Source organism: Pyrgilauda ruficollis, unplaced genomic scaffold (assembly GCF_017590135.1).
Source record: "Pyrgilauda ruficollis isolate IOZ18807 unplaced genomic scaffold, ASM1759013v1 scaffold129, whole genome shotgun sequence".
NCBI lineage: Eukaryota > Metazoa > Chordata > Aves > Passeriformes > Passeridae > Pyrgilauda > Pyrgilauda ruficollis.
This window is the reverse complement of record NW_024511321.1, coordinates 550471-574760: the sequence shown is the minus strand read 5'-3', so window position 1 is coordinate 574760 and position 24290 is coordinate 550471. Positions and strand designations below refer to the sequence as shown.

At 52.2% G+C, this 24290-nt stretch overlaps 1 protein-coding gene across 21 annotated transcripts in view; it reads right to left on the bottom strand.

The window, feature by feature from the left end:
- Positions 1-24290, bottom strand: part of TRIM9 (tripartite motif containing 9) — a 67745-nt gene that overhangs the window by 2956 nt on the left and 40499 nt on the right. For 2 of the 21 annotated variants that reach the window (XM_041458484.1, XM_041458496.1), the window contains 8 exons: positions 16771-16881; positions 15656-15809; positions 12356-12513; positions 10710-10848; positions 5431-5619; positions 2582-2623; positions 1525-1548; positions 168-471 (listed from right to left, as the gene is read on the bottom strand). In XM_041458484.1, the coding sequence (XP_041314418.1) occupies positions 168-471; positions 1525-1548; positions 2582-2623; positions 5431-5619; positions 10710-10848; positions 12356-12513; positions 15656-15809; positions 16771-16881 (1121 nt within the window). The remainder of the gene's footprint in view (positions 1-167; positions 472-1524; positions 1549-2581; positions 2624-5430; positions 5620-10709; positions 10849-12355; positions 12514-15655; positions 15810-16770; positions 16882-24290) is intronic. The other 19 variants (XM_041458495.1, XM_041458497.1, XM_041458501.1 and 16 more) reach the window with 15 other exon arrangements.

The following is a 24290-nucleotide window of genomic DNA, read 5'->3' as shown; positions in this document are numbered from 1 at the left end:
CCAAGCTGGCAAGGCCTGATCCCCACTGGGTGAAGGGCACATCCTCCAACAGAGACAACCAGGATTGGTGTCACCCTCCCTGGGGACACTTGCAGGTGCCACTCTCAAAGCCACAGGCTCTTTGGGCTGTGGTGTCCGGGGGGAAGCTCCCATCCCTGCCCACCTACCTGTTGGTGTGGGAGTTGTTGTGCATGAACCAGCTGCGGTTGTTGTCCACGTACATGGCCCAGGCCTTGTCGTCCTTGCCCAGCATGGCATCCTTGAGGACGTCGATGCGAGCCACGCCGAAGGCCGGGTCGGGGTGGTTGTCGTAGCGGTCGATCGACAGCTCCCAGTAGTGGAGCCCTTTGGAAAAGCCCGTTTTCCCCAGCACCACCCTGTCATCGTAGCTGTTGCAGGTGACAGTCAGGTTGTCATTGGAAAAGATGATGTCAGCGTGGGCAGAGGAGGGGTCGAAAGAAAACCAAGCAACTGGAACACACAAAGAACGCGGGGTTAGCGCGGTGGGGACGCGCCGGGGCCGCGGGGAGCGACACGGACAGGGCATGCTGCATGCAGGACACCGAGCTTCCACCACGGAGGGACAACTTCCACCACGGAGGGACAACTTCCACCAGGGAGGGACAACTTCCACCACAGAGAGACAACTTCCACCACGGAGGGATGCTCTGAGCTCCTGTGGCTGCAGCTGCCAGTGTGCCTGAGGTTTTATGGCCAGGACTTGAAGGAGTTTCGCTCCTGCTGCTCCATGGTTCCCAATGTCTCAGCTCGTGAGCCTGCAGGATCCTCAAGGCCTCCTAAAATTTGGCCCTCGCAGGAGATGTGATCCTCTCCAGGTCTCCAGGCTCTAACAGAATTATGGAATCGTGGAAGGGTTTGGGTTGGAAGGGATCTTAAAGCCCATCTTGTTCCAACACCTGCCATGGCAGGGACACCTTCCACTATCCCAGGTTGCTCCAAGCCCTGTCCAGCCTGGCCTGGAATGTAACTTACTCTCAGGACCGAGTGTTATTAGTTTGCAGAGTCAGATCAGTGTGGGAAGGGAACTGAGGATCAGCAGATAAACTCTGTGTGCTATTTAAGGGCTGTTTTTGGGAACCAAAAGCACACACAAAGGTCTTCATTTACTGAGTCACACAAAGAAACCTCCCTGCCAAGCAATGAGCCACACCTAAGACAAGAACTCATGGGAAGGCTGGAAAATGCCCCAAAACCTCCAGGATTCCGTAGGGCTGCTGGTTTAAATGCACAGGCCTTGGTTACTGCAAATCTGACAGACACAGTGCCACGTCCTCGACAAGACAGAGGGACAGGGAGTCATTCACAAGCCACCAGCCCGGTTCCCCAGGTGGTTTCCTCCAGCTGAAAATGTGAACTGACACATCCAACAAAACACTCTGGCGGCTTGAAAAATAAAAACACTCGGGTGAGACTGGTTCACTGGTTTATTGGAACGTTTCACAGGACAGCTCCCATGCACGCGGCCGCCCCGCGCTCCCCGCGCCGCGCACGGGGGTGCCGTACCTGCCACCATTTTTTTAATGTCAACTGTGGTCATTCCCAGGGAAAGGCATGCGGGAGAGAAAACAGCACGTCAGGTTGGGTAGGGAAGAGAAGGAGAAACCATTCCTGCTTGTCTGTGACTCCAGCCAGAGCGTGGGTCTGTCGGCATTTTGCATCAAGGTGGGGCGAGAGGCGCGAGGATGGGCTGGGGCTGTGAGAGGGTGCAGGGTGAGGAGGGAATCCCACAGGGCTGCAGGTCCTTCTCCCAGGGGAATGAGCAGGATTGGCCCTGCAGACAGTCTGAAGAGGACAGGCAAGCAGCAGCCACCTTGCTTTAATTAGCTGCAAAGGGGCTAATTGCATCCATGGCATTTGGCCCACGTTCAAGTGCCTTAATGAGCAGGGATGTGTACTGAGAATCATGGAATCATGGAGTGGTTTGGGTTGGAAGGGATTTGCAAATTCATCCTGTTCCACCCACTGCCATGGGTAGGGGCTCCTTCCACTATCCAGGTTTCTCCAAGCTGGCCTTGGGCACTTCCAGGGATCCAGGGACAGCCACAGCTGCTCTGGGCAATCTGTGCCAGGGCCTCCCCACCATCACAGCCAGAATTCCTTCCCAATATCCAACCTAACCCTGCCCTCTTTCAGTTTAAAAGAGGAGAGCAGAAGGATCAGTTCTCAATTACAGGGCCATTTTCAGAGCACTGACCTCAGGCTTCTCTTGGGGGAAAACCAAAATGCCTTTACATCATCCAGCCATCATTACTTCTCCAAATCTGCCTCCTGCCCAGGGCAGTGGTGGAATTCCCATTCTTGGAGGGATTTAAAAGCCCTGTGGATGTGGCACTTGGGGACATGGGTCAGTGGTGGCCTTGGCAGTGCTGGGGAAGAGTTAGACTCAGTCTTAGAGGGCTTTTCCAACCTCCACAATTCCATGATTCTGTCACATCCAGGAGTGCTCTGCAAGCAGGGTGCGAGTGAGAAACGCTGCTCAGTCGCCAAAGAAAAGATAAAAAAGCAAAAAGAATGAAGCAACACGCAGTAGGTGCCAGTTAATTGTAATTAAGATACTTGCCTAATTGGGAGTAAGGCGATCCTTGTGTGTCAAAATTGCATCCTATAAAGAGATACTACATTTCACACATCACAGCTAAGGAACAACAACTTCCTGACAAACACTTGTGAGCATTTCATTATTAATTAAGCATCCAGCAGCCACGGGAAGCCTGATTCATTAAAAGCCAGAGGGCACGGAGAGGGGTGTCAAACACAGCCTGGGAGTTTGAGTGTGGACTGTATAAAGTCTGGCTGCTCAGGACACCAAATTATTCTGCTTTTCTCCAGAAAAGAGGCAGGAAATTTTAGCCTTGGTGGAGTATCTTGGCTGTTTGGTAAAGATTCTCTAAACTGACTGAAAAACCACTCCTTGAAGGACAGGAATTGAGGAAAAGGCAGCTCCTGATGGGTCTGGGTTGGAATGGAGCTGGATTGGGGATCCCTGGAGGCTGACACCTGCCTCAGACCCCAAAGGGCTGTAGCTTCATCAGCTCCAAGGGCAGGATGGGTCAGGGTGCCCTTCATGCTCCTGTGCCTGCAAGCACCATGCTCCTTGCTGGCTGCAAGCACCTCATGGGAGCCAGGGACTGATCCAGGAGCTTGTCCTGACTTAGGGGCTTGTCCTAATCCAGGAGCTTGTCCTGATCCAGGAACTTATTCTGATTCAGGAGCTCGTCCTGATCCAGGAGCTTGTTCTGAGCTAGGGGCTTGTCCTGATCCAGGAGCTTGTCCTGATCCAGGAACTTATTCTGATTCAGGAGCTCATCCTGACCTAGGGGCATGTCTTGATGCAGGAATTTTTCCTGATCCAGGAGCTTGTCCTGATCCAGGAACTTATTCTGATTCAGGAGCTCGTCCTGACCTAGGGGCCTGATTGATTCAGGAGTTTTTCCTGATCCAGGAGCTTGTTCTGGTCCAGTTTTTTTCTTACCTAGAAGCTTGTTCTAATCCAGGAGCTTGCCCTGATCCAGGAGCTTGTTCTGACCTAGGGGCTTGTCCTGATCCAGGAGTTTGTCCTGATACAGGAACTCATTCTGATCCAGGAGCTTGTTCTGACCTAGGGGCTTGTCCTGTTCCAGGAGTTTTTCCTGACCTAGGGGCTTGTCCTCACCAGGAGGAGACACCAACACAAGCTGTTGCTGGCATTGTGTGTGACAGCACTCACGAAGGGCGCTGGATTTTAGGGTACCCCTGCCCAGCTCTGTGCCTGGTTTCCCCTCCTGCCCTGGGTGTTGGTGGAAAGCTCCTGGCTGTGGTTGTGCCCCGTGCTGTGCCAAGAGGCTCCTCCTGAGGCTGCTTTAATGAATCCTGCCCCGTGTCCCGACTCCAACACCGCTTCTCCAGGTCTCCGCGCATCGCTGTGCTCCAAGCTCTCGTGAGGGACACACAGACCCTGTTTTGGCATTCAGGACCCCATTTTTCCCTGTCCCCCCTCCCCGGAGTGGGGCTGCAGAAGGTCCGAGGTGCACACACGGGTATCGCTCACGGGCAGCACGGAAGGGTCCCGGAACACCGGACACAAAGAAAGGAACGTCCGTAACAAAACAGCGTTGGAAGCCATCAGCTCACAGCAGCACGATGAGAAATCAAACATAAAAAGCACAAAGAAAAGAAAGTTTGCAGGGTCCCCCCCTGGTTATTCTGGCAAGGGTCATGCTGCAGCATTCCTCATTCCGTGTTATGGGATGGAAGTCAAACAATCGGGGGCCCCCATTCTTCCAGGGCTTACGCCGGAGCAAGCCGGGAATGAACGCCTTTGGAGTGGTGGAAATCCAGAGTGGTGGAAGAATCAGGGCCCAGGATCTTTAGCAACAGAAGATGTGCAAAGATTGGTTAGAAAACAGCTCTGAGAGATCCCTGTGCCTGTGGCTCCTTGCTGGCTGCCCAAATCCATCCCTCACTCTGCCTGACCTGCCTCCATCCCAGCACAGCCCGCGATTCCGGGCGCGCGGATCCGAACCGAGCGCTCGTGTGGGGCTGCCAGGCCAGCGAGGCATCACAGGGGTGGTGTCCTCTGTTTGCTCTGCAGCACACAGGGCTTTGGGATGGTCACATCTGGGTTTGGAAAAGCCGAGCCCGGTGCTCAAAGCTGAGCAGAAAAGAGCCCACGGCTCCAGGCCCTAAGTCGGGCTGTGAGCTGGAATCACAGAATCCCAAACTGGTTTGGGTTGGAGGGGACACAAATCACCTCATTCCACACCCCTGCCACGGGCAGGGACACCTTCCACTATCCCAGGCTGCTCCAACCTGGCCTGGGACAGACACTTCCAGGGATGGGGAGTCCTCTGAGCAACAAGCCAGAGCCTGCATCCAGACTTGCTTCTTTCTTAAGAGGGGTCTAGATTTAATCAACCAAACTGATTTCACAGAGCAAATCTCCCAGCAGAGGCTGCATTTCCTGGCTGTGTTCAGAAAGGAAAGCATGGGGTTATTCCCACAGGTTTCACCCAGGGAATGTCTTTTCTGATTAACCCTTGACACAAGCTCAACACAAAGCAGAAATGAGGAATCTTCTAGAGGAAGGTGTCCCTGCCCATACCAGGAGGTTGGAAGTGGATGAGCTTTAAGGTCCCTTCTAACCCAAACCATTCAGGGATTTATGATCACCAAAGGGTTCAGCCTTGCCAAGAGCAGCACCCAGGTAAGGAATTACTGTGCTGCTCCATCAGCCCACACCTGAAACACCCCGGGAGAACCACGCCACTGACCCCCCTGGGCGGCAGGAGCAGGCCACTGACAAACAGAAAGAATTCCCGCTGCCATCCGCATGTCATGGGAAAAACAAACACAACGGAACAGAACGAACAGAGAGTTTGGAGATGCCCAGAAGCACAGACCAAGAGGCAACGCCAGAGGTGCTCAGCTCACCGGCTGAATTCAGGGACTGTAAGGAAGAATGCAAGCTCAGCTGGTGGGCCGAAGATCTTAGCTCAAAGTAGGATCTCCCCGAGAAGCTGGGTTGCAGATTAAGGGTGGAGGAGAAAGGACTCATTCTACGAAGCTGCGATCTTTCCAAAGGCACTGGAAAAGGGAGGGTCTGCTCTTCTGACTGCGTGTCTAAACGTAAGATGAAGGCAAACTGCAGATCAGAAATGGGCTCTCTGCTGGGCGGCCTCGCTCCCCAGCCCCAGCTCGGAGCGGAGCACGGACCCTGCTCCGTGGCAGGGCAGCACTGGCTGGTGCTGGGCAGCCCCCAGAGACCCTTCAGGGCAGCCTGACAGCAAGGAAAACACCTTCATCTTCCCAAGTGTCCCCGTGTCAGCGTGACAAATTCAACTGGTTTTCTGTAAAGGGGGGGGGGTCCTGTACCTCTTCACAGAAAGGCACCTAAAAAAGTTCACAGGTTACCATGCACACGTCCCATCGTGCTTTAACACATCCCAAACCTTTTTGTGCACAATAATCAGGGGTGGAGAACCCAGCTGGTGACATTTTGCAGGGCTGTGCTAAGCCCTCTCACCCTAAGAACCACCAAGCACCCACCTTACTCAAGGGTTGTTCGGGAGGTTGTGTTCTTGGTATCCCTTTGTACCTGTCAAAACACATCTGAGCCTTACAGCAAGAATTGAACTCGTGGGATTCACAGCAAAAATGTCAGAGCAGAAGGAACCTCTTGGGTCATTGGTTTCTGTTCCCTGCTACCACAGTCACCTCCCACAGTTTCTTCCCTAACCTTTTCCAGGATTATGTTCACATCAAAATGTAGAATCAACCATCCACACACTCACACTGCATCCCCCAGCCTTCCCAGCTCTGCTGTGAGTATGGATTGAGCTGGGAATTGTGTTAAAACAGGTAAAAAGGGAACATTTCTTTGCATGGTGGGTTGTAACTTCTGCAACTCGCCGCTGCTGTGGCCGAGGCTGTGGAAGCAAAGGGTGTCAGTGGGGTCAGAGGAGAGAAATTATTGCACAACAGCCAATAAACAGAGCTCAAAGTTTGTTTATTAGTTTAGCTTCTAACCCTACCAATAGTGAGAGGAACTACTGCCACGAGTAGCTGTGCTCATGGCTCTCCCTAATTAGCCCCTCACATCCCTGGAGCTCCCTGCAGGCTGATCCTCCCGGGGCTGCTCACCCTTTCCAAAAGCTGCTGGTTAAAAAGCCCTGGTTGCTGCTCAGGGTCACTCCAGGGATGGTCAGGAATTTAAAGCTCCAGATGAGGAGCTGGGCTTGAAAGAAAAGGTTCTGGTGCTTGGTTTGGCTGGGGGAAGGGAGGAGGAAGCTCTGTGCCTGGGGAGAAGCCTGGGAGGCACTGCTGAGCTCCATTTCTCCAGCTCCACCTGGAGTGAGTTGGTCCTTCATCCTGACACCCAGAGCATGGAAAGAGGTCAGCAGGAGTCTGGCCAGAGGCCAGGAAATCTGCTGGATGAGGGAAAACCAGGAGAGCAGGGGCTGCCCAGCTCAGGGAGGAGGAGGAGGCTGGGAGAGACCCCAGGGCAGCCAAGCAGGGCTGCCACCAGCCAAGCTCTGGGACATGTCTGTGCCTGGGTCACCTTGGAAACTTTCTTCCAGACTCCCCAGCCCACAGCTGAGCTTCATTCAGCAGCTGGAGAAACAGAGGTTAAGGCAGAGCCTGGGAGCCTTGGGCTGAGATGTGACAGAGCAAGAAACACTCCCAGGGATTGTGTGGAACAGCCCCAGATCAGCTCAGGAGGGGACACAGTTCAAGGGAAGGATGTCACCTTCAACCCTTGCTGCCCCTTGGCTGTGCTGGTGACAGGGATCTTCATCCCTGGGAAGGCTCTGGAGCACAAACCTTCTCCCAGCCAGGAACCACCTTGTCCTGCTGGTGGCACCAAGAACCAGCTCTGAAGAGTGACCTGCAATCCTTTCCTCTGGGATGAGCACAAGGTGCCTCTCCCATGGGCTGGGAAGATGTTCCTGCTGCAGACTCCTGCCTGTGCTGCCTTCCCATGGGATTTTCCACCTGGCTGCCTGTGCCTGTTTGGCACCACAGAGGCAGCACCTGCAGAGCCCCACACACATCCCCTTCTTCTCATCCTTGTTCTCTTCAGATGCTGTCCCCTGCAAGACCTTTTGCTCCCCACTAACCTCTGCTCACAGAAAGCAGAAGAAAGGCTTCAGTTCCCTTCCACAGGCTGCAGATGAAGATCTCATGGGCCAGAGCTACAAACCAGCTCCTAAATACCAGAATTCCTCACAACCACTTACAGCAGGACAGCCACGTTCGGAGAGACGCTCTCTTCACATCGAGCCCGTCCTTTCTTTTGTCCTCTCTTCCCACACAACCACTTTGCAGGAAGCTGCAGAGCTTGGCTGAAGGGAAAAGCTAAACCCACTTCAGACAAAATAGCTCTTAAGAAAGCCTGATGCTGCTGTAAAAGCCAGGAATAAAAGCCTAAGCAAGGGCTGTGATGTGCTCCATTCACTGAGTCACTGGGATATCCGGAAGCTGCACACACAGATGTGATTTATTTCTCTTTGAATCCAAAAGAGCTCAGGCAGCCTCTAAGAGCACAAAATGCTCCAGGCCCGTTTGACTTTTTCTCCCTGTTTTTCTGTGCTGGAATAACAAATGCAAGAGCTCATTCAAGTGAAAAGGCTGAATGAATGCAGCCAAGGAGAGTGGAACTTCTCCTTGGTGGCACGGCCCAAGCACAGCCCTGCTGGGACCACAAGCAGCTATTTTCTCCCAGATTCCTTTGTATTTTGGAGCTGGGCTCAAGGTGAGAACACCTCTGAGAGGAAATCAAAGCTGGGAAGATCATAGAGGGCACCCTGTGAACTCCTAGCTGGAACAACTTAAAGCCCAACTGGTTTTGATGAGGAAATTGTGTCTCAAATGTGTCGTGTGAGGCACGAATGAGATGAGAAGTCAGAGCTCTGCTGTCTCCTGCTAAGGCTGGAGTGGGAGCTGTTGACCTTCAGGCTTTGGGAGCAATCCTGGCCAACCTGGCACGGGGCTAGATGCAGCTTGTCCCCTGCCTGGATCTCCAGAGGAACTTCTGCAGCTTCTTTGCTGCTGGTGCTCTGTTTGCAAACAGGCACTGAGGTGCCTCTGACAGACATGTCAAGGCCTCTGTGCTGTGCTGTGACCTCCCTGCCTCTCCTGTGAGAAGTTTGTCACAGTTTTGCTGTCTGCTCTAGCTCTGAATGAATCCCATTCCTTGCTGACCTGCCCTTTCTAAACTGGAATGGTGATCTGCAGGCAGCAAGGGAGACTAGCTCAGTTTCTCTAAGAGAAACAAGCTTGCTCTGCTTTTGTTTTCTATTTCTTCAGCAAAAATCCCATTTTTCTCCTTGCTGAAAGCCCCCAGGGCTGCTCAGTGGCTCTCCCCTTCCTTCCACCCCACCAGGAGCCCCAGGAGCTGTGTGTGCTCCCTTCTGATCCCAGCTGCCAGCCAGCTGGATGCTGCTGTGAAAAAACCCTCACACGGCTTGGAAAAGAGAGATTTTCATCTGGGAGCAAGGAAAAGGGATTCCAGCAAGCGTGGGAAGCTCCCAGAGAAGGGTTTTGTGCCTGGCTGTGGGGCAGCAGACGTGCTGGTGGGGGCTGATCCCTTCCCCCACAGCTCCCGACTCCCACCTCGGAGCCAGCCTTGCCACTCTCCACCTGCACGTCAGGAATAAACCCATTTTCCACAATGGATTAAGTGCCTGGCGTGACAAATGTACTTAAAGCCAGGCAGGGAGATCCCCCTGCAGCCTGCAAGGGGGTGTTTTAATATTCTGAGTGGGTGATGCAGATGATGCTGTGGGGCTCCTGTGCATCCCTGGCTCTGGAAGGACACCCACACTGCTCCATGTCCCCCCTGCTCCCTGCCCTGCCCTGAATCCTGTGCTTATGGCACTGTGCAGTCAAGCACAGCCCTCAGGAGAAATGCTGGCAGTGTTTTGCTTTAAATGGGCCCAATGGAAACATCTGAGCTTCCCTTTTGTGTCACATCACCCCAAAGTTAAACACCTCTCTTCCCAGAGAGAAGCAGGCACAACTTCCCAAGGACTCGTCCTGGGAAACACAGCAAGAAACCTCAGAGAAGAAGAGGAAACAATTCTTATCTCTATTCACTGCTCCTGTTGTTTTTGCACATGTGGAATGTGTTAGGAAGATTGTTTACCTGAAGGGGTTTGGTAATTGGATGCTGGTGATGGTTGTTTATATTAATTAACCAATCACTCCTGGCTGGCTCATGGGTTTTTTCTTTAGTATAGTATTAATGTAATATACTATAGCTTAATAAAGCAATTGTTCAGCATTCTGAATCATGGAGTCAGATCCCAGTCTTTCCCAGAGTTGGGGTCTCCCTGCACTCTCCAGACAACACCCCCTGCACAGGAAAAGCCTCAGAGGGAACTCCTGGCTGTGCTGGAGGCTCCTAACACAGCTTTCCCCCTCTGCTGCTGCAGGGGAGGCTCAGGGGGGGCAGGGGGAGCTGAGCAGGGCTGTCCTGGGCTGTGTCCATGCCATTCCTTACCCTCGGAGGTCTGCAGCACCAGGGTCTTGCTGTAGGGGCTCACTCCTGACTTGTTGAAGGCCTTGACTCGGGCGCTGTAGGTGCTGTTGAAGTGCAGCCCATCCACTGTGCACATGGTCTCCTTGCCCACATACACCTCCTGCAAGGCAAGGAACAGCTCCTGTCGGTGCCAGGGCTGGGGAACAGCCTGGCACACCTTGGGGGGCACGGGATCCCCCCTGCCCTGCTCCCTGGGGAGGGTTAAGGCTGAGCAAAATGGGGTTTGTTCCCTGGCTGCAGCAGGGCAGGAGGTGAGGGGGGTTCTGCCCCTCTGCTCTGCTCAGCTGGGATCCCACGTGGAGTTCTGTCCCCAAACCAGGGGTCCATCATCAGGATGCTGGTGATGGTTGTTTATATTAATTAACCAATCACTCCTGGCTGGCTCATGGGTTTTTTCTTTAGTATAGTATTAATGTAATATACTATAGCTTAATAAAGCAATTGTTCAGCATTCTGAATCATGGAGTCAGATCCCAGTCTTTCCCAGAGTTGGGGTCTCCCTGCACTCTCCAGACAACACCCCCTGCACAGGAAAAGCCTCAGAGGGAACTCCTGGCTGTGCTGGAGGCTCCTAACACAGCTTTCCCCCTCTGCTGCTGCAGGGGAGGCTCAGGGAGGGCAGGGGGAGCTGAGCAGGGCTGTCCTGGGCTGTGTCCATGCCATTCCTTACCCTCGGAGGTCTGCAGCACCAGGGTCTTGCTGTAGGGGCTCACTCCTGACTTGTTGAAGGCCTTGACCCGGGCGCTGTAGGTGCTGTTGAAGTGCAGCCCATCCACTGTGCACATGGTCTCCTTGCCCACATACACCTCCTGCAAGGCAAGGAACAGCTCCTGTCGGTGCCAGGGCTGGGGAACAGCCTGGCACACCTTGGGGGGCACGGGATCCCCCCTGCCCTGCTCCCTGGGGAGGGTTAAGGCTGAGCAAAATGGGGTTTGTTCCCTGGCTGCAGCAGGGCAGGAGGTGAGGGGGGTTCTGCCCCTCTGCTCTGCTCAGCTGGGATCCCACGTGGAGTTCTGTCCCCAAACCAGGGGTCCATCATCAGGAGGAGCTGCTGGAGGGAGTCCAGAGGAGGCCATGGAGCTGCTCCAAGGGCTGGAGCCAGGCTGGGAGAGCTGGGAATGTTCCCCTGGAGAGGAGAAGGCTCCAGGGAGAGCTCAGAGCCCCTGGCAGGGCCTGAAGGGGCTCCAGGAGAGCTGGAGAGGGACTGGGGACAAGGCATGGAGGGACAGGACCCAGGGAATGGCTCCCACTGCCAGAGGGCAGGGATGGGTGGGAGACTGGGGATGAATATTCTCAGCAGCAAGCACTGACTGTGTTCTCCCCACACCCAGCCTGCTGCTGCTCCTCTCCAGGTCCCACCCATGTCACCTCTCCTTTGCCTCAACTCTGCTCTGGCAGTGCCTGAGCTCACTGTGGATGAATTCAGAGTGCAGTGGGCTGCTCCTGTGCCTGCTCTCCGTGGATGTGAACACGCCAGGATAATTACTGGCGTGTTGGATCAGAGAAAAAGCATATTTTAATTGTGTAATTACAGCAATTTAAAAGCCCTCAGGCCTTAAACACCTCTGCTTGCTGGCAAACCATAAGGCTTTCATGGCAATTAACATATCTTGCATGAAATATTCAGCAACCTAAAAATATGGACCTCTGCAGCACCAGGGTCTTGCTGTAGGGGCTCACTCCTGACTTGTTGAAGGCCTTGACTCGGGCGCTGTAGGTGCTGTTGAAGTGCAGCCCATCCACTGTGCACATGGTCTCCTTGCCCACATACACCTCCTGCAAGGCAAGGAACAGCTCCTGTCGGTGCCAGGGCTGGGGAACAGCCTGGCACACCTTGGGGGGCACGGGATCCCCCCTGCCCTGCTCCCTGGGGAGGGCTAAGGCTGAGCAAAATGGGGTTTGGTCCCTGGCTGCAGCAGCACATGGAATGGTTTGGGTTGGAAGGGACCTTAAAAACCATCCAGTTCCACCTCTTGCCATGGGAGGGACACCTCCCACCATCCCAGGCTGCTCCAAGCCCTGTCCAGCCTGGCCTTGAACACTTCTCCAGGGATCCAGGGGCAGCCACAGCTCCTCTGGGTAACAGGAGCTTCAAAGTTGTTCTTTGAGTTTCCAAGTCAATGTGGCCACTGGAAAGGCATTTGCACCCCCTCAAATCCCCCTGTACCCCAAAACCCCACAGCTTGTCTGCACCATCTTCTTCCCTGGGCAACCCAGAGGGGACTTGAGAAAAAATATAAAAAATAAAAAGAAAGAGAGGACAAATCCTGTGGCAGGGAATCCCTGGAGGCAGAACATCCCCTCTCAAGCACGTACCCTGAACTGGCCGCCGTTGCCATCGTCCAGCTCCAGGATGTATCCCTCCACCTGCACCGTGGACAGAGGGGGCTGCTTCCAGGACAGCGTGGCGCTGTTGTTGTGGGTGCAGCACTCCTCCAGCTGCAGGATCGGCGGGGCCGGCACTGGGGACGAGACTAATCACCAATTAGTGCAATTAGTGCAACCCTGCGGGATGCAGCCTGCGCTTACAGCCTGGCTGGGAGGCAGCTCCAGGGGCAGCAGAAAGGATTTTTCTCCCGCCAAGCTCCACTAAATTCCTCCCCTCCCACCAGCCTGGTGAAGCTTTTCTGCTTTATTCCCATTTTCTAATTAATTTTGGAGAATTATGGCAGCACAATGTGCTGGTTTTGAGCTGCCTGGACCTTCCATGCAGCCAGTCCCAAACCTGGGACAATTCTCCCACAGCTTCTGCAGAACTCTGGGTCTGGACTTATCTACAGCCTTGCTTTTCCCTTCAATAAATCCACTGCAACAAAACTGGGGGGCTGAGTACCCCCTCTGGCTGCCATCAGCTGCACAGGGGACAGAAAGGACTGCTAGGGTTTTCCTGCTGTGTTTGGGCATCTCCACATGTGTCCCACAGCCCGCTCCTGCTCTGAAAAGCTTGGGAAGAGTGACAGGGAGATGTCCCCTGACACATCTCTCAAAGAGCTGCTCGTCCACCATCCTCATCCTCACTGCCCAAAGTGACAAGAGCCAGTGGAAACAGACATGGAGAAGTCAGATAAGTTGGGAAGGAGCCATGGATGCCTGGGAAAAAAGCTGGATTTGCCCAGAATTCACCTTCTGTGACTGCTCCACCTCCTGGGCTGGATCCTCCAGGCTGGCACTGGGTGTGGGCTGCCTTGGGGTTGCTCACTGCTCTTTATCGAGGCCTCAGGTGTTGCCCTCCCTCCCCTGGTGCTGTGACACAGATTTGGGATGCAAACCCAACCTTCTGCAAGTCTGCAAAACCAACAACTGACTTCCACAGCCAGGGTGAGCTGGGAGGAGGGATTTCATAAGAGGAGGGTGGGCGGCTGCACCAGCAGCAGATTTGCTCTTATTAATTAAAAATAACCCTCTGGACTAGACTGCAGGAAGGGAGGGCAGGAACACAGGAATGTGAAACAGCAATCCAGCCCTGCCTGGGTCTGCTATCCAAAAATATTCCTGACATTTCAGATGAACAGCCTGGCTAAGGAAGAGCGAGCACGGGCAGCTCCTCACTGCCAGCAGCACCCTCAGCTAGGGATGCTCCCTGTGGTCACACAGAAGAGTGTGGCCAACATCCTTCCTGTCCCTGGCCACTGGGACACCCTGGTGAGTGCAGACAGCTCCTGGGCCTGGAATTCCAGCCGTGGTGGGGATGAAGAGCAGTGCCAGACCTGCAGCTGGTGGCTGTTCCCCCGGGCAGCTGAAGGTGCAGCCCAGGTTCAGGGTCCTCCTGTCCTGAGCCTCCCTGTGTCACAGCCCCTCTGCATCTCTGTCAGCTTCCCTGGGCTTGCCAAACCCCAAATTCCTCATGGGCAGCAGCAGCCCTTGCTGGGACAGCAGAAGGAGCACAGAGGGAAGGGGGAACAGCAAGGAAATAGAGAAAAATAGAACTAGAATGGATTGGAATGGAGTGGAATGGAATGGGATGGAAAGCCAAAATGATGATCTAAACCAACAGGGAGGTGAGGAGAGGGAGGGCAGAGCCCAGGCCAGGTGACCTGGCTCTGTTTGCAGGGACATCTGCTCTGTGACAGATGCTGCTCAGCACTGAGCGAGCACGGGGATGTGAGGAGAGGTTGGGAAAAGCCTTGTGCTGCTCTCAAAAGAGAGGTCCCAGCCTGCAGAGCACTTTTCAGTGCACCAACAACTTTGTCAGAGCACTTTTTAATGCACTGGTAAATTTTTTATGCAGTAGGAGTGCTTTTCCAGGCAAAGCCAAGCCCCTGGCACCCTGCCCTGGCACACAGATGCCCAGGGATCCAAGGCAGGGAGGCAGATGGTTGGCCCAGGGATGCAAAACACAGGAATGGGCATAACTCTGGGTCTGGGGTGCCCAGTCTTTCTGGGAGGTTGTTGGATTATGCCCTTTTCTGACCCAGAGATGGAGTAACTGAGAGGTATTTTAAAACTTTTATTCCACTTTCAGTCTCATGTGAAGGGTGAAACAATATAGATGTTATAATTCACACCATCACAATCAGAAGCCAACTATTTCCTAATTACAATACATTTTAAGTGTTTCTTTAAGGCTGTAAATGCCTTAAAGAAACACTTAAAAACACTGTAAAATCTTTAAGGCTGTAAATGCCTTAAAGCCAATCATCTAAAATTACCCCTCGTGGGTCCTACTACAATGCATCTTTCATCATTCTATTTCTCCAAAGTTTTTTGTTTTATTTGCAAAGCCATCCTTTGAAACTTGTTTTCAGTTCTATTTTTCTCTTAATAATTTGTTTATCTTACTCTACAGCATTTCTAAGTCAGCACTTCTTATCTCAACGTTTCCATACAGAAGCACTCTGCATCAGCCTTCTGTTGTAATTACAATACATTTTAAGTGTTTCTTTAAGGCTGTAAATGCCTTAAAGAAGCACTTAAAAACACTGTAAAATCTTTAAGGCTGTAAATGCCTTAAAGCCAATCATCTAAAATTACCCCTCGTGGGTCCTACTACAATGCATCTTTCATCATTCTATTTCTCCAAAGTTTTTTGTTTTATTTGCAAAGCCATCCTTTGAAACTTGTTTTCAGTTCTATTTTTCTCTTAATAATTTGTTTATCTTACTCTACAGCATTTCTAAGTCAGCACTTCTTATCTCAACGTTTCCATACAGAAGCACTCTGCATCAGCCTTCTGTTGAGCTTTGAGAATTCTCTACAAATTCATTTCTCACAGGAGGTGAGAAACTCTCCTTTTCTGGCCTTCCCCTGGGATGAGCTGCCTGGCAGCTCCAGCAGGAGCAGAGCTGAGCTTTGGGAAGTGTCCTGGATTGCCAAACAAATCCACAATTCCAATGGGACTGCTACAACACCCTGACCTACAGGGTGCCAGGTTGTGTTCTGACTCTGTCAGTGTCGTTTTGGTTAACTGCATTGTTTATTTTATCTTTTTATTTTCTTCCCTAGTAAAGAACTGTTATTCCTGCTCTCATATTTTTGCCTGAGAGACCCTTAATTTCAAAATTACAACAATTCGGAGGGAGGGGGTTTACATTTTCCATTTCAGGGGAGGCTCCTCCTTTCCTTAGCAGACACCTGGCTTTCCAAAGCAAGAGAGGAAGGCACTGGAAAGATCCTTACCTTTCATCTGCACGAAGTCCAGCTGGTGGATGGACTGTAGCAGAGGGGCATTGTCCAGGTTCAGGTCGAAGTCCGTGGTCATGCGGGGCGTGAGCGTCCCCTTCCCCCACTGATCCTCGGTCATGTGCACCCTCCTGATGAGAGCATCTGAGATCTGCAGGGCAGGAGCAGCCTCAGCTGCTGTGGCAATGTCCCATGCCTTGTCCCCAGCCTGCTCTCCCTGTCCCTCTGCCTGCCAGGCTGAAGGCTGGGATGTCACACGTGGTTTCCAGCATCACTCCTCCCTGCAGGCTGGGCTGGAGGAGGGAACCCTGGAGGGCTGGGTGCTGTTTAATGGCAGGGTTTAGTGCCAAAGTGCTGGAAAACCCCAGCTTCACAGAGATGGGCCAGCTGGGAGGTGTTTTACAAGATTTTATTCCATTGCCAGTCTCGTAGAAGGGTGAGACACAAGAGATGTAAAACTCAGTGCCATTGTACCAGAAGCCAACCTATTACCTTATAAATGTTTTAAAGCCTATTAGCTTTTACCACACAATGCTGCTAATACTTCACTCCAGTACTTCACCTAATTATTTTTCCCCACTATGCATCTTTGAGTTCTAATTCTCCAAAATATCTGATCTTTTTGCAAGGCTGTAGTTTGAAACTTGTCTCTAGTTCAGTCTCTCTCTCTGCAATGTCATCTCCATTCCATGGCCTTCCTAAGTCAGCACACCTTATCTCAGAGAGATCTTTGCATACATGTGTACAAGGCTGTGTGAGCTTTCAGTCAGGCTTGGAGAATCCTTTACAATTCCATTTCTCACACCAAAGAGAGCCCAGGAATGCCTGGTCTGTTGGTGTCTCAGTGGAGAGCCACGAGCACAGTGTGATTCCTGCTCCAGAGATGCACCCTCCTCTCCCTGCTGCATCCCTCTCCTCCAGAAATGTCCCTGCTCCAGAGATGCACCCTCCTCTTCCTGCTGCATCCCTCTCCTCCAGAAATGTCCCTGCCCTGACCCTGCTCCTGCCCTGCTGTGAACATGGAGGTGACCAGAGGCAGGTCCTTGATTTTATGGGGCCGTCCCCCCTGGAGCAGCCCCAGCCCTGCGGCATCCCCCAGGCCCCAGACTGACCTGCAGGAAGCCGCTGGGGTCGTTCTCCTTGATGACCTCCAGGCAATATTCCATCAGCCCCGTGGTCTGGCGCAGCTTCACCGTGCAGTGCGAGATCTGGTCCCGCACCACCTGCAGGGGACAAGGACAGCAGGGTCACACGGAGAGGCAGGAATGCCCAAGACTCACACACTGAGCTCCAGACCTTTCAGAAGCCGGGGAACTCTCGGGTTTCAGTGGTTGTGATGACCCCTGAGGTGTAAGAAATTCTCTTTTCCCAGCCCCGTGACCAAAGAAGAAGTCAAGATTTGTCGGTTCTGCTTTTCAAGGTTTTTTTTCCTTATCCATTCCATTCTTTCTCTGACCTGCTGAGACCTGTCCTGCAGGTCTGGCTGTGGCACACTGCCTGCCCTTGGGGTGCTGTTAACTTTTTATACCAAGAACCTTTATTTACAATAATTTTCCAATTCCTGTCACCTCTGTTAGACAGTCTGTCTCCACTCTGAGCCAACCCAGAAGTGTCACCATCCCAGCAGTGCCAAGGTCTCTGAGCCCCTTGCCAGGAACTCAAATCACTCAGGGCATCCAGAGGAATGTCCTGGGTCCTGACAGGGAACAACAATGCAGAATCCCAGAAAGTTTTTAAGGTTTCTTCCAACCCAAATGAATCTTGTTCTACCCCCTGCCACGGCAGGGACACCTTGCACATCCCAGGCTGCTCCAAGCCCTGTCCAGCCTGGCCTTGGACACTTCCAGGGATGGGGAATCCACAATCTCTCTGGACAACCTGTTCTAACAAGCTTTGTTCAGCCCAAAATCATTAACAAACATAATTACCCAAAGCAGGAGCTCCATGCCCTGCCTTTAATGAAGCTTCCAAATGGCAGCTCCTGAGCTCCATGCCAAGCAAATGCCAACTTCCATGGATCCACAGCTGCCCTTGGCATGAGGATGAGGAGTGACTCTGGCAGCTGCTCCTTGCCAGAGGAATGGACACCACCTCTCCCAGCCCCATCCCTGAGGATCTGCTGGAGATGCTCAGCAGCTGCAGAATTCCCTCGTTGTCTCCTCAGGCTGGGGATGAGCTCTGAGGGAGGGAAGCTCCAGGGAGAGGAGATAAATAAATAAATCAATCCAAGCTCAGCCTGGGGCTGCCCAGCTCCACATTAAGGCACCTCCTGCACTCACAGCTCCTTCCCCAAGGGATCACATTCCAGCATCCCAGCAGAGCAGCACCAGAGTGAGGTCTGCAGGTGCCTGAGGGCTCTGCTGACCTTCCCTGAAGCACAGCAAGGAGGAGAGGGTCCAGGCTGGATGCCACAAGGATTTATTTGAAGCTGGCTGCTCTTTCACACTGAATCCTGCAGGCCCAGGATTCCACTGGCAGAGCAGCTCAGGAAGAGAGATTTTTTTTCTTGGCCAAATGCGGTCAAACACTCATAGAAGATTTTTTATCTTCTACTCCTGGAAGAGCTTTAAAAAGCTGTGTACAGCTCTCCAGTGGCACTGAACAAAGCTGTGCAGCTCCGTGGAGTGTCACAGCGAGGATGAGCTTGGCAGCTGCAGCCAGACGGGGAAAGCTGCAATAAACAGGGATGAACATTCCTGGGAGCTCAGTGCCTGCTGCTGCAGGGGCTCAGCAGGGCTGGGATGCCCACTCTGAGCTGGAGAGCACCTCCTGCCAGCACTCCTGTCACAGGGATGGGCAGGAGAAAGGAAGCACAGTGAAGGAACCTGGGTTTCCAGCAGGGGTGACTCCTGCAGGGACATCAGGTGCTGGTTAATTAAAATTTAATCACCTCTACTTAATCACCTGGCAGGAAAAAAAGAATTACCAGCCTTGCAATTTAGAAACACAGATTCCTACAGGTTGGAAAAGCCCTCTAAGACCACCCAGGCCAACTGTCCCCCAGCACTGCCAAAGCCACAAGCTAATTCTTCTTCTTCACCTTCTGCTTCATAAGTTTAGGTAACATTGTGTAACTAAATAAAAAAGTCCACATTGAGAGACACAAGAAGTTAGTTATTGAGTTAAAAGTAAAAATAATTTAGGGGTCATTGCTAAACTAAACAGTTTATCCTTAAAAGGTCTTGTAGAGAGAGAGCTATGACTCCATTTTTAATTTGTTAAAGTACTGACCTGAGGCTGTGGTGAAGGCTTCCAAAATGGAATGATAGAACTGGGATTGTGGTGTGGAGTTTGAACAGAAGTGTGTGATATCACAGGGTGGGAAACTTAGAGTTGAAGGTTTTAGAATATAGTAATATATATACAACAAGATAGAAGTTTTAAAGCAGAAGCTAATCCTTCTTCTTCACCTTCTGCTTCATAAGTTTAGGTAACGTTGTGTAATTAAATAAAAAAGTCCACATTGAGAGACACAAGAAGTTAGTTATTGAGTTAAAAGTAAAAATAATTTAAACTAAAGAGTTTATCCTTAAAAGGTCTTGTAGAGAGAGAGATATGACTCCATTTTTAATTTGTTAAAGTACTGTAGAACTTAGGGTTTGTGGGACTGTAACATGGGTAAGAACTAATAAACATCTGAGTCCAAACAGGAAATACCATCTCACACTTTTAATCTTAACAAAAACAAAAAAAGAAACAAAGAATCCACACTGACCCATGTCCCCAGGTCCACATGGATTTAAAATCCCTCCAGGCACGGAGACCCCTGGGCAGCTGTGCCAGGGCTGGACAAACCTTTCCATGAAGAAATTTTCCCCAATACCCAACCCAAACCTTCCCCTGGTGCATCCTGAGGCTGCTCCTTTCATCCTGTTCCCTGGGGGATTTGGGACAACACCACTGCTTGTGTGAAAAGCCATTAAAGAACCTCCAGAACAGCCCCAGATTTTTAGGGAGCAGCCATTCCTTGGTGCTTTCAGCAGTCCCAGCCTGGTGCTTGCAGGCTGTGGAGAGGGAGGGGTGCAGGGTGGACAGGGCAGCACAGGGAGCTCCCACACTGCTCCTCTGGACCTGGACATTGTCCAGAGGCTTGTGGAGATGCTGGATGGCTCTGAGATGGAGCTGGACCTGCTGGCTTTGGCCTCAAACACTGCTGCTGTCAGAGTGGGGAGTGTAGGAATGTGCTCCCTGCTGAGGGAGTGACAAAATTATCCTTAAAAAGGAAAAAAGCCCAGAAGTTTCTCTCCTCAATTAGGCAAAGACACCTCATAGGACCTTGGGGACTTCACCTCAAACTTAGGGATAGCCAATGGGACAGAAGCCAAAAAGTCCTGCCAAAGCAATTCACTAGAAAAATAAGAGAACAAAGGAAATAATTGCTTTTGTGAGGTGCTTTACCAGGAGCAAGAGCCTCTTGCCCTGGCTTGCTTTTTCTCTGTAAAGAGCTTTGTTATTTTGCCTTAAAACTTTTTATTTTATTTTTATTTATTAAAACTTTTCTGTCTCCAACACTGCCACAGAAGCCATCCTGCTGATTTTATGCCATCTGAGGTGGCTGAGCTGTCTCAGGTGTGATATAGATCTCCAAGAGCTTTGAGACCTGGCTGGAGGAGATCCCTGTATCAGGGGAGTTCATTCAGTGCCAGTTCCTGACTCCTGAGTGCACTGAACAGCTCTGCTGGGGCGAATCACACAATTCCAGGATGGTTGGGGTTGGAAGGGATCTTTAAAAGCCATCCAGTGCCACCCCTGCCATGGCAGGGACACCTCCCACCATCCCAGGCTGCTCCAAGCCCTGTCCAGCCTGGCCTTGGGCACTGCCAGGGATCCAGGGGCAGCCACAGCTTCTCTGGGAATTCTATTCCAGGGCTCCCCACCCTCCCAGTTGTCACAGTCACATTTTCTGAGAAATCCCTTCACCCAGGATTTTTCTCCTGGGAAGCTGAGAAGCCTCAGAGAAAAAGGAAAACAATATTATCTGATTTGCTTCTCCTGTGTTGTGCTGCTTTGGAATGTGTTTGGACATTGTTTACCCACAGGTGATTGTTTCAGTGGTTTCATGTGAGTTGTTTTGACTCATTCCAATCAGGGCCAAGCTGTGTCAGGGCTCTGGAGAGAGTCACAAGTTTTCATTATTATCTTTTTAGCCTTCTGTAAGTATCCTTTCTGTATTCTTTAGTATAGTTTAGTTTAGAATTCTTTACTATAATATAGATCATAAAATAATAAATTAGCCTTCTGAGAACATAAAGTCAAATTCATCATTCCTCCTTTGTCCAGGCACCCCACAAATACAATACCCAGCCAGGAATTCCCAATTCCCAGTCTCCCATCCATCCCTGCCCTCTGGCAGTGAAGCCATTCCCTGTGTCCTGTCCCTCCATCCCTTGTCCCCAGTCCCTCTCCAGCTCTCCTGGAGCCCCTTCAGGCCCTGCAAGGATAAAGCAGAGCCAACAGCTGGTCCTGGAGATCCCACTCCCACACTGACCCTCCTGAAAGAGGGCAAGCCCCTGGATTTCCTTTCTCAGTCCCCCAGGACAGGCTCCAGAAGGAGCAAAGCAGCTTTTTGGCTTTGTGTGACCCCTCCTGCTCAGGGAGAGGGCTCAGGACGTGTCTGCTCCTGGAAGGGCTTTTACCTGTCTGGATTTTGGGTCTCCCAGCTGCAGACCATGGGATAAAACCAACCTGTGGGGTGCAAGGCTGCTGCTAGAGCTCATCCTGGCTGCACCAACCAAGGCAGAGGCAGGTTTTGCATTCCCTGCCTGCTGGGAAGGGGATCCCAAGTGGAACGCCTGGAAAAGCCACGTCGGCCCCTCTGTGGGGAAATGCACGTGCCACTGGGAAGGCAGCAAAGATGGGATTGCTAAAACAATCTTCTTATCTTCTTTGCAGCTTAAATCTCTGTCTGCTTTGCCCAGGATAATGAATTTGTGAAGCTCTCCCTGCTGGAGCTGGTGCTTTCCAAGGATTTCCAGCAGAATTGCCATCTGCTGCCTCCAGCCAGGCTCCAGCTCCAGGAAACAGCATTTGCTGGGTGAAGAGATAATAAAATCTTTCTTCTTTTTCTATTAAGGTGGTCAAAGACCAGAAAAAAACCAGGCATCTGCAGCAGAGACACTCCAAACTCCCAGGGAAGCCTTTTCCAGGTGAATCCAAAGCTGCAGCTCTGTCCCAGCCCTTCTCTAAGTCTGATCCCTTCAGGGATCCAGCATCACCCATGTGGAGATCCAGGGCATAAAACAGCATTTTAATTTCACCATCTCTACAGCACAAAAGCCAAAAGTAGAAATCCACGTTGCCTTCACCAGCACCAAAGTGCTTTTAAGGCAAAAAGAAGGATCTTTGGTTGGGATTTAGTGGGGCTTCGTTGGCTTTAAAGGAGAAATGGGATGCACACAGGGCAGAAAGATTCCATCAGTCACTTTGATCAGTAAAATTAAAGGTCTTGGAAATAAGACATGAACGTCTCTCACACATTTGAAGGCCTGGTCTAAACCCAGTGGGGTCAGCAAAGCCAAAATATTTTCCATGTGGCATTAAGCCACTTGAATCCTGTGATTCTCAAGCCACAGAATCCTGGGATTCTCCTCATGCAGGAGGGATTTCTACTCCCTGGGACCCCAGAAATGCAGAGTTTGCTGATGGAGAGAGCTGGAAGGGAAATCTTGAGGTTCCTCAAGCTTTGGACTTGTGCCAGAGCCTGTGCTGGGCTGAGGGAGCCAGCAAGGACTCCCAGGAAAACCTGGCACATCCATATGGGTTTTGAACACATCCAGGGTGGTGATCCCACTGCTGGCCTGGACAACCCTTTCCATGAAGAAATTTTCCCTCATGTCCAATCTAAATCCCCCCTGAAGCAGCTTGAGGCAAGAGACTGACCCCAGCCTGGCTCTCCATGGCTCACATTTTGAGGGGATTTGGGAAGCTCTCCACATTTTTTACCAAATACCATTTCCCCCTGCTCTATAAGTGCTAAATAAGGCAACAGCCAGAATCTGGCTGCTAATTCCAGCCTATAAAAAGGGGTTTTTGTGCACTCACAACACTTCACCACGACCTTAAAATAGGATAGTTCTTTCAAGAGCTTTTCTTCCCTGAGATGACATTAACTATAATTTACATTTTAATTTTAATACAGCTCCTAGAAGGCAATAACATCTCCACTCAGCTCTACTTAAGTGTCCTCCTCCTTTTTTAAGTGCTTGGGTGGATAACAGATTTCAAGGCACTCAACCTTCCCAGTGCCTGGGATGAGTCCTGCTGGGAATGTCACATGGAGGACACAGGTGGAATGTCACATGGACCCTCCTCAGCCTGGGTCACCTGCAGGGCCACGGGGGTGGAAGGAGGTGCCCTGTGCTCCACCACGGAGCTGCACACCCAGATGGAGAAATCCCAGATGGAAAAATCACCGGGACAGACCCTGGCAAGGTTCGGAGTGTGCAGAATCCCACAGCCAGAGCTTTTTCCAGGTGGGTGTTTCCACGGTGACAATCCTGACTGAAGGCCTGAAGAAGGAGCAGCATTTCACCTCTGGAGAGCCAGTGCCATGGACAGAAAGCCTTGGGGAGTGTTTTCCGTCATCTGCTCTCCTGGGAACGTGGCAAATGCTGTCTGCCCGAGCAGCAGCCTGGAGAAATCACGGAGCAAAGGCATCCCCATGGCCTGAAGGCTGGAAAAAGACTGGAATAGTCCACAATGCTGCTGAGAGCTCCAGGAGGAGCACCCAGAGCTCATCCTGTGTGTGTGGTGGGCTGAGGAGAGATTTCTTCCTGGGACAACGCTCCAGGGAAGCCTCTGCGTGCCCTGCACAACCTGCCCGTGCTGGAGCACATCATCCCTCAGGAAAGACCCCACTGCTCCTCAGAAAACCAGGCCCAGCAGTGGGAAGGACACACAGGGAGGTCTGTCCTGCAGGAGGAGCTGCCCTGGCCCCAGTGCTCCTCCAGGTGTTGGTTTTCAAAGCCCAGCTCCTCAGCCTTGAGCCCAGCCACAGCGGGAGGCTGCAGAAGGGCAGGGAGGTGTCCCTCCAAGCTGGTGTCCTCACAAGCCTCTCCCTGCTCTGCAGCAATTAGTGCTGGCCCAGAGTCAGGCCTGGATGTGTGCCTGCCCCCATGGAATTGTGTCAGGGCAAAGCAGGGCGCTCCCAAAGCCAAACCGACCCCAAATCCAGGCGCCAGCCACACAGGGATGGGAACTGGGGCTGGGAACGTGTCCTGAGAGGTGCCTGTGGCCCTGTGCCAGGGCTTGGCTCTGTCCCCCTGTGCCTCTCCTCCTCCCTGCATCCCACGGTGCCAGGATGGCCAAAATCCCACTGGGCAGGAGCAGCAGCCCAGGGAGGCTCCAGGACAGGAGCCAGGACTGCGGCTCCGTGCTGGCTGCTGGAGCCACCAGCTGGGACCTGAAAGGGCTCCCTGGCACTGCCAGGGCTCACTGGACACTCATCTCCGAGGGGGAAATGCTCCAGGATGGGGCAGTGACAAGTGGACACCCAGGAGAGGCCTCCTGTGGGAAAGGGTGAAGGTCCCAGCAGTGCCAAAGTGTCCTGTGCTGATGTGAGCATGGGCCAGGACAAACCCAGAGCCCTGCAGGGCTCACCCTGGCCCCAGCAGTGCCAAAGTGTCCTGTGCTG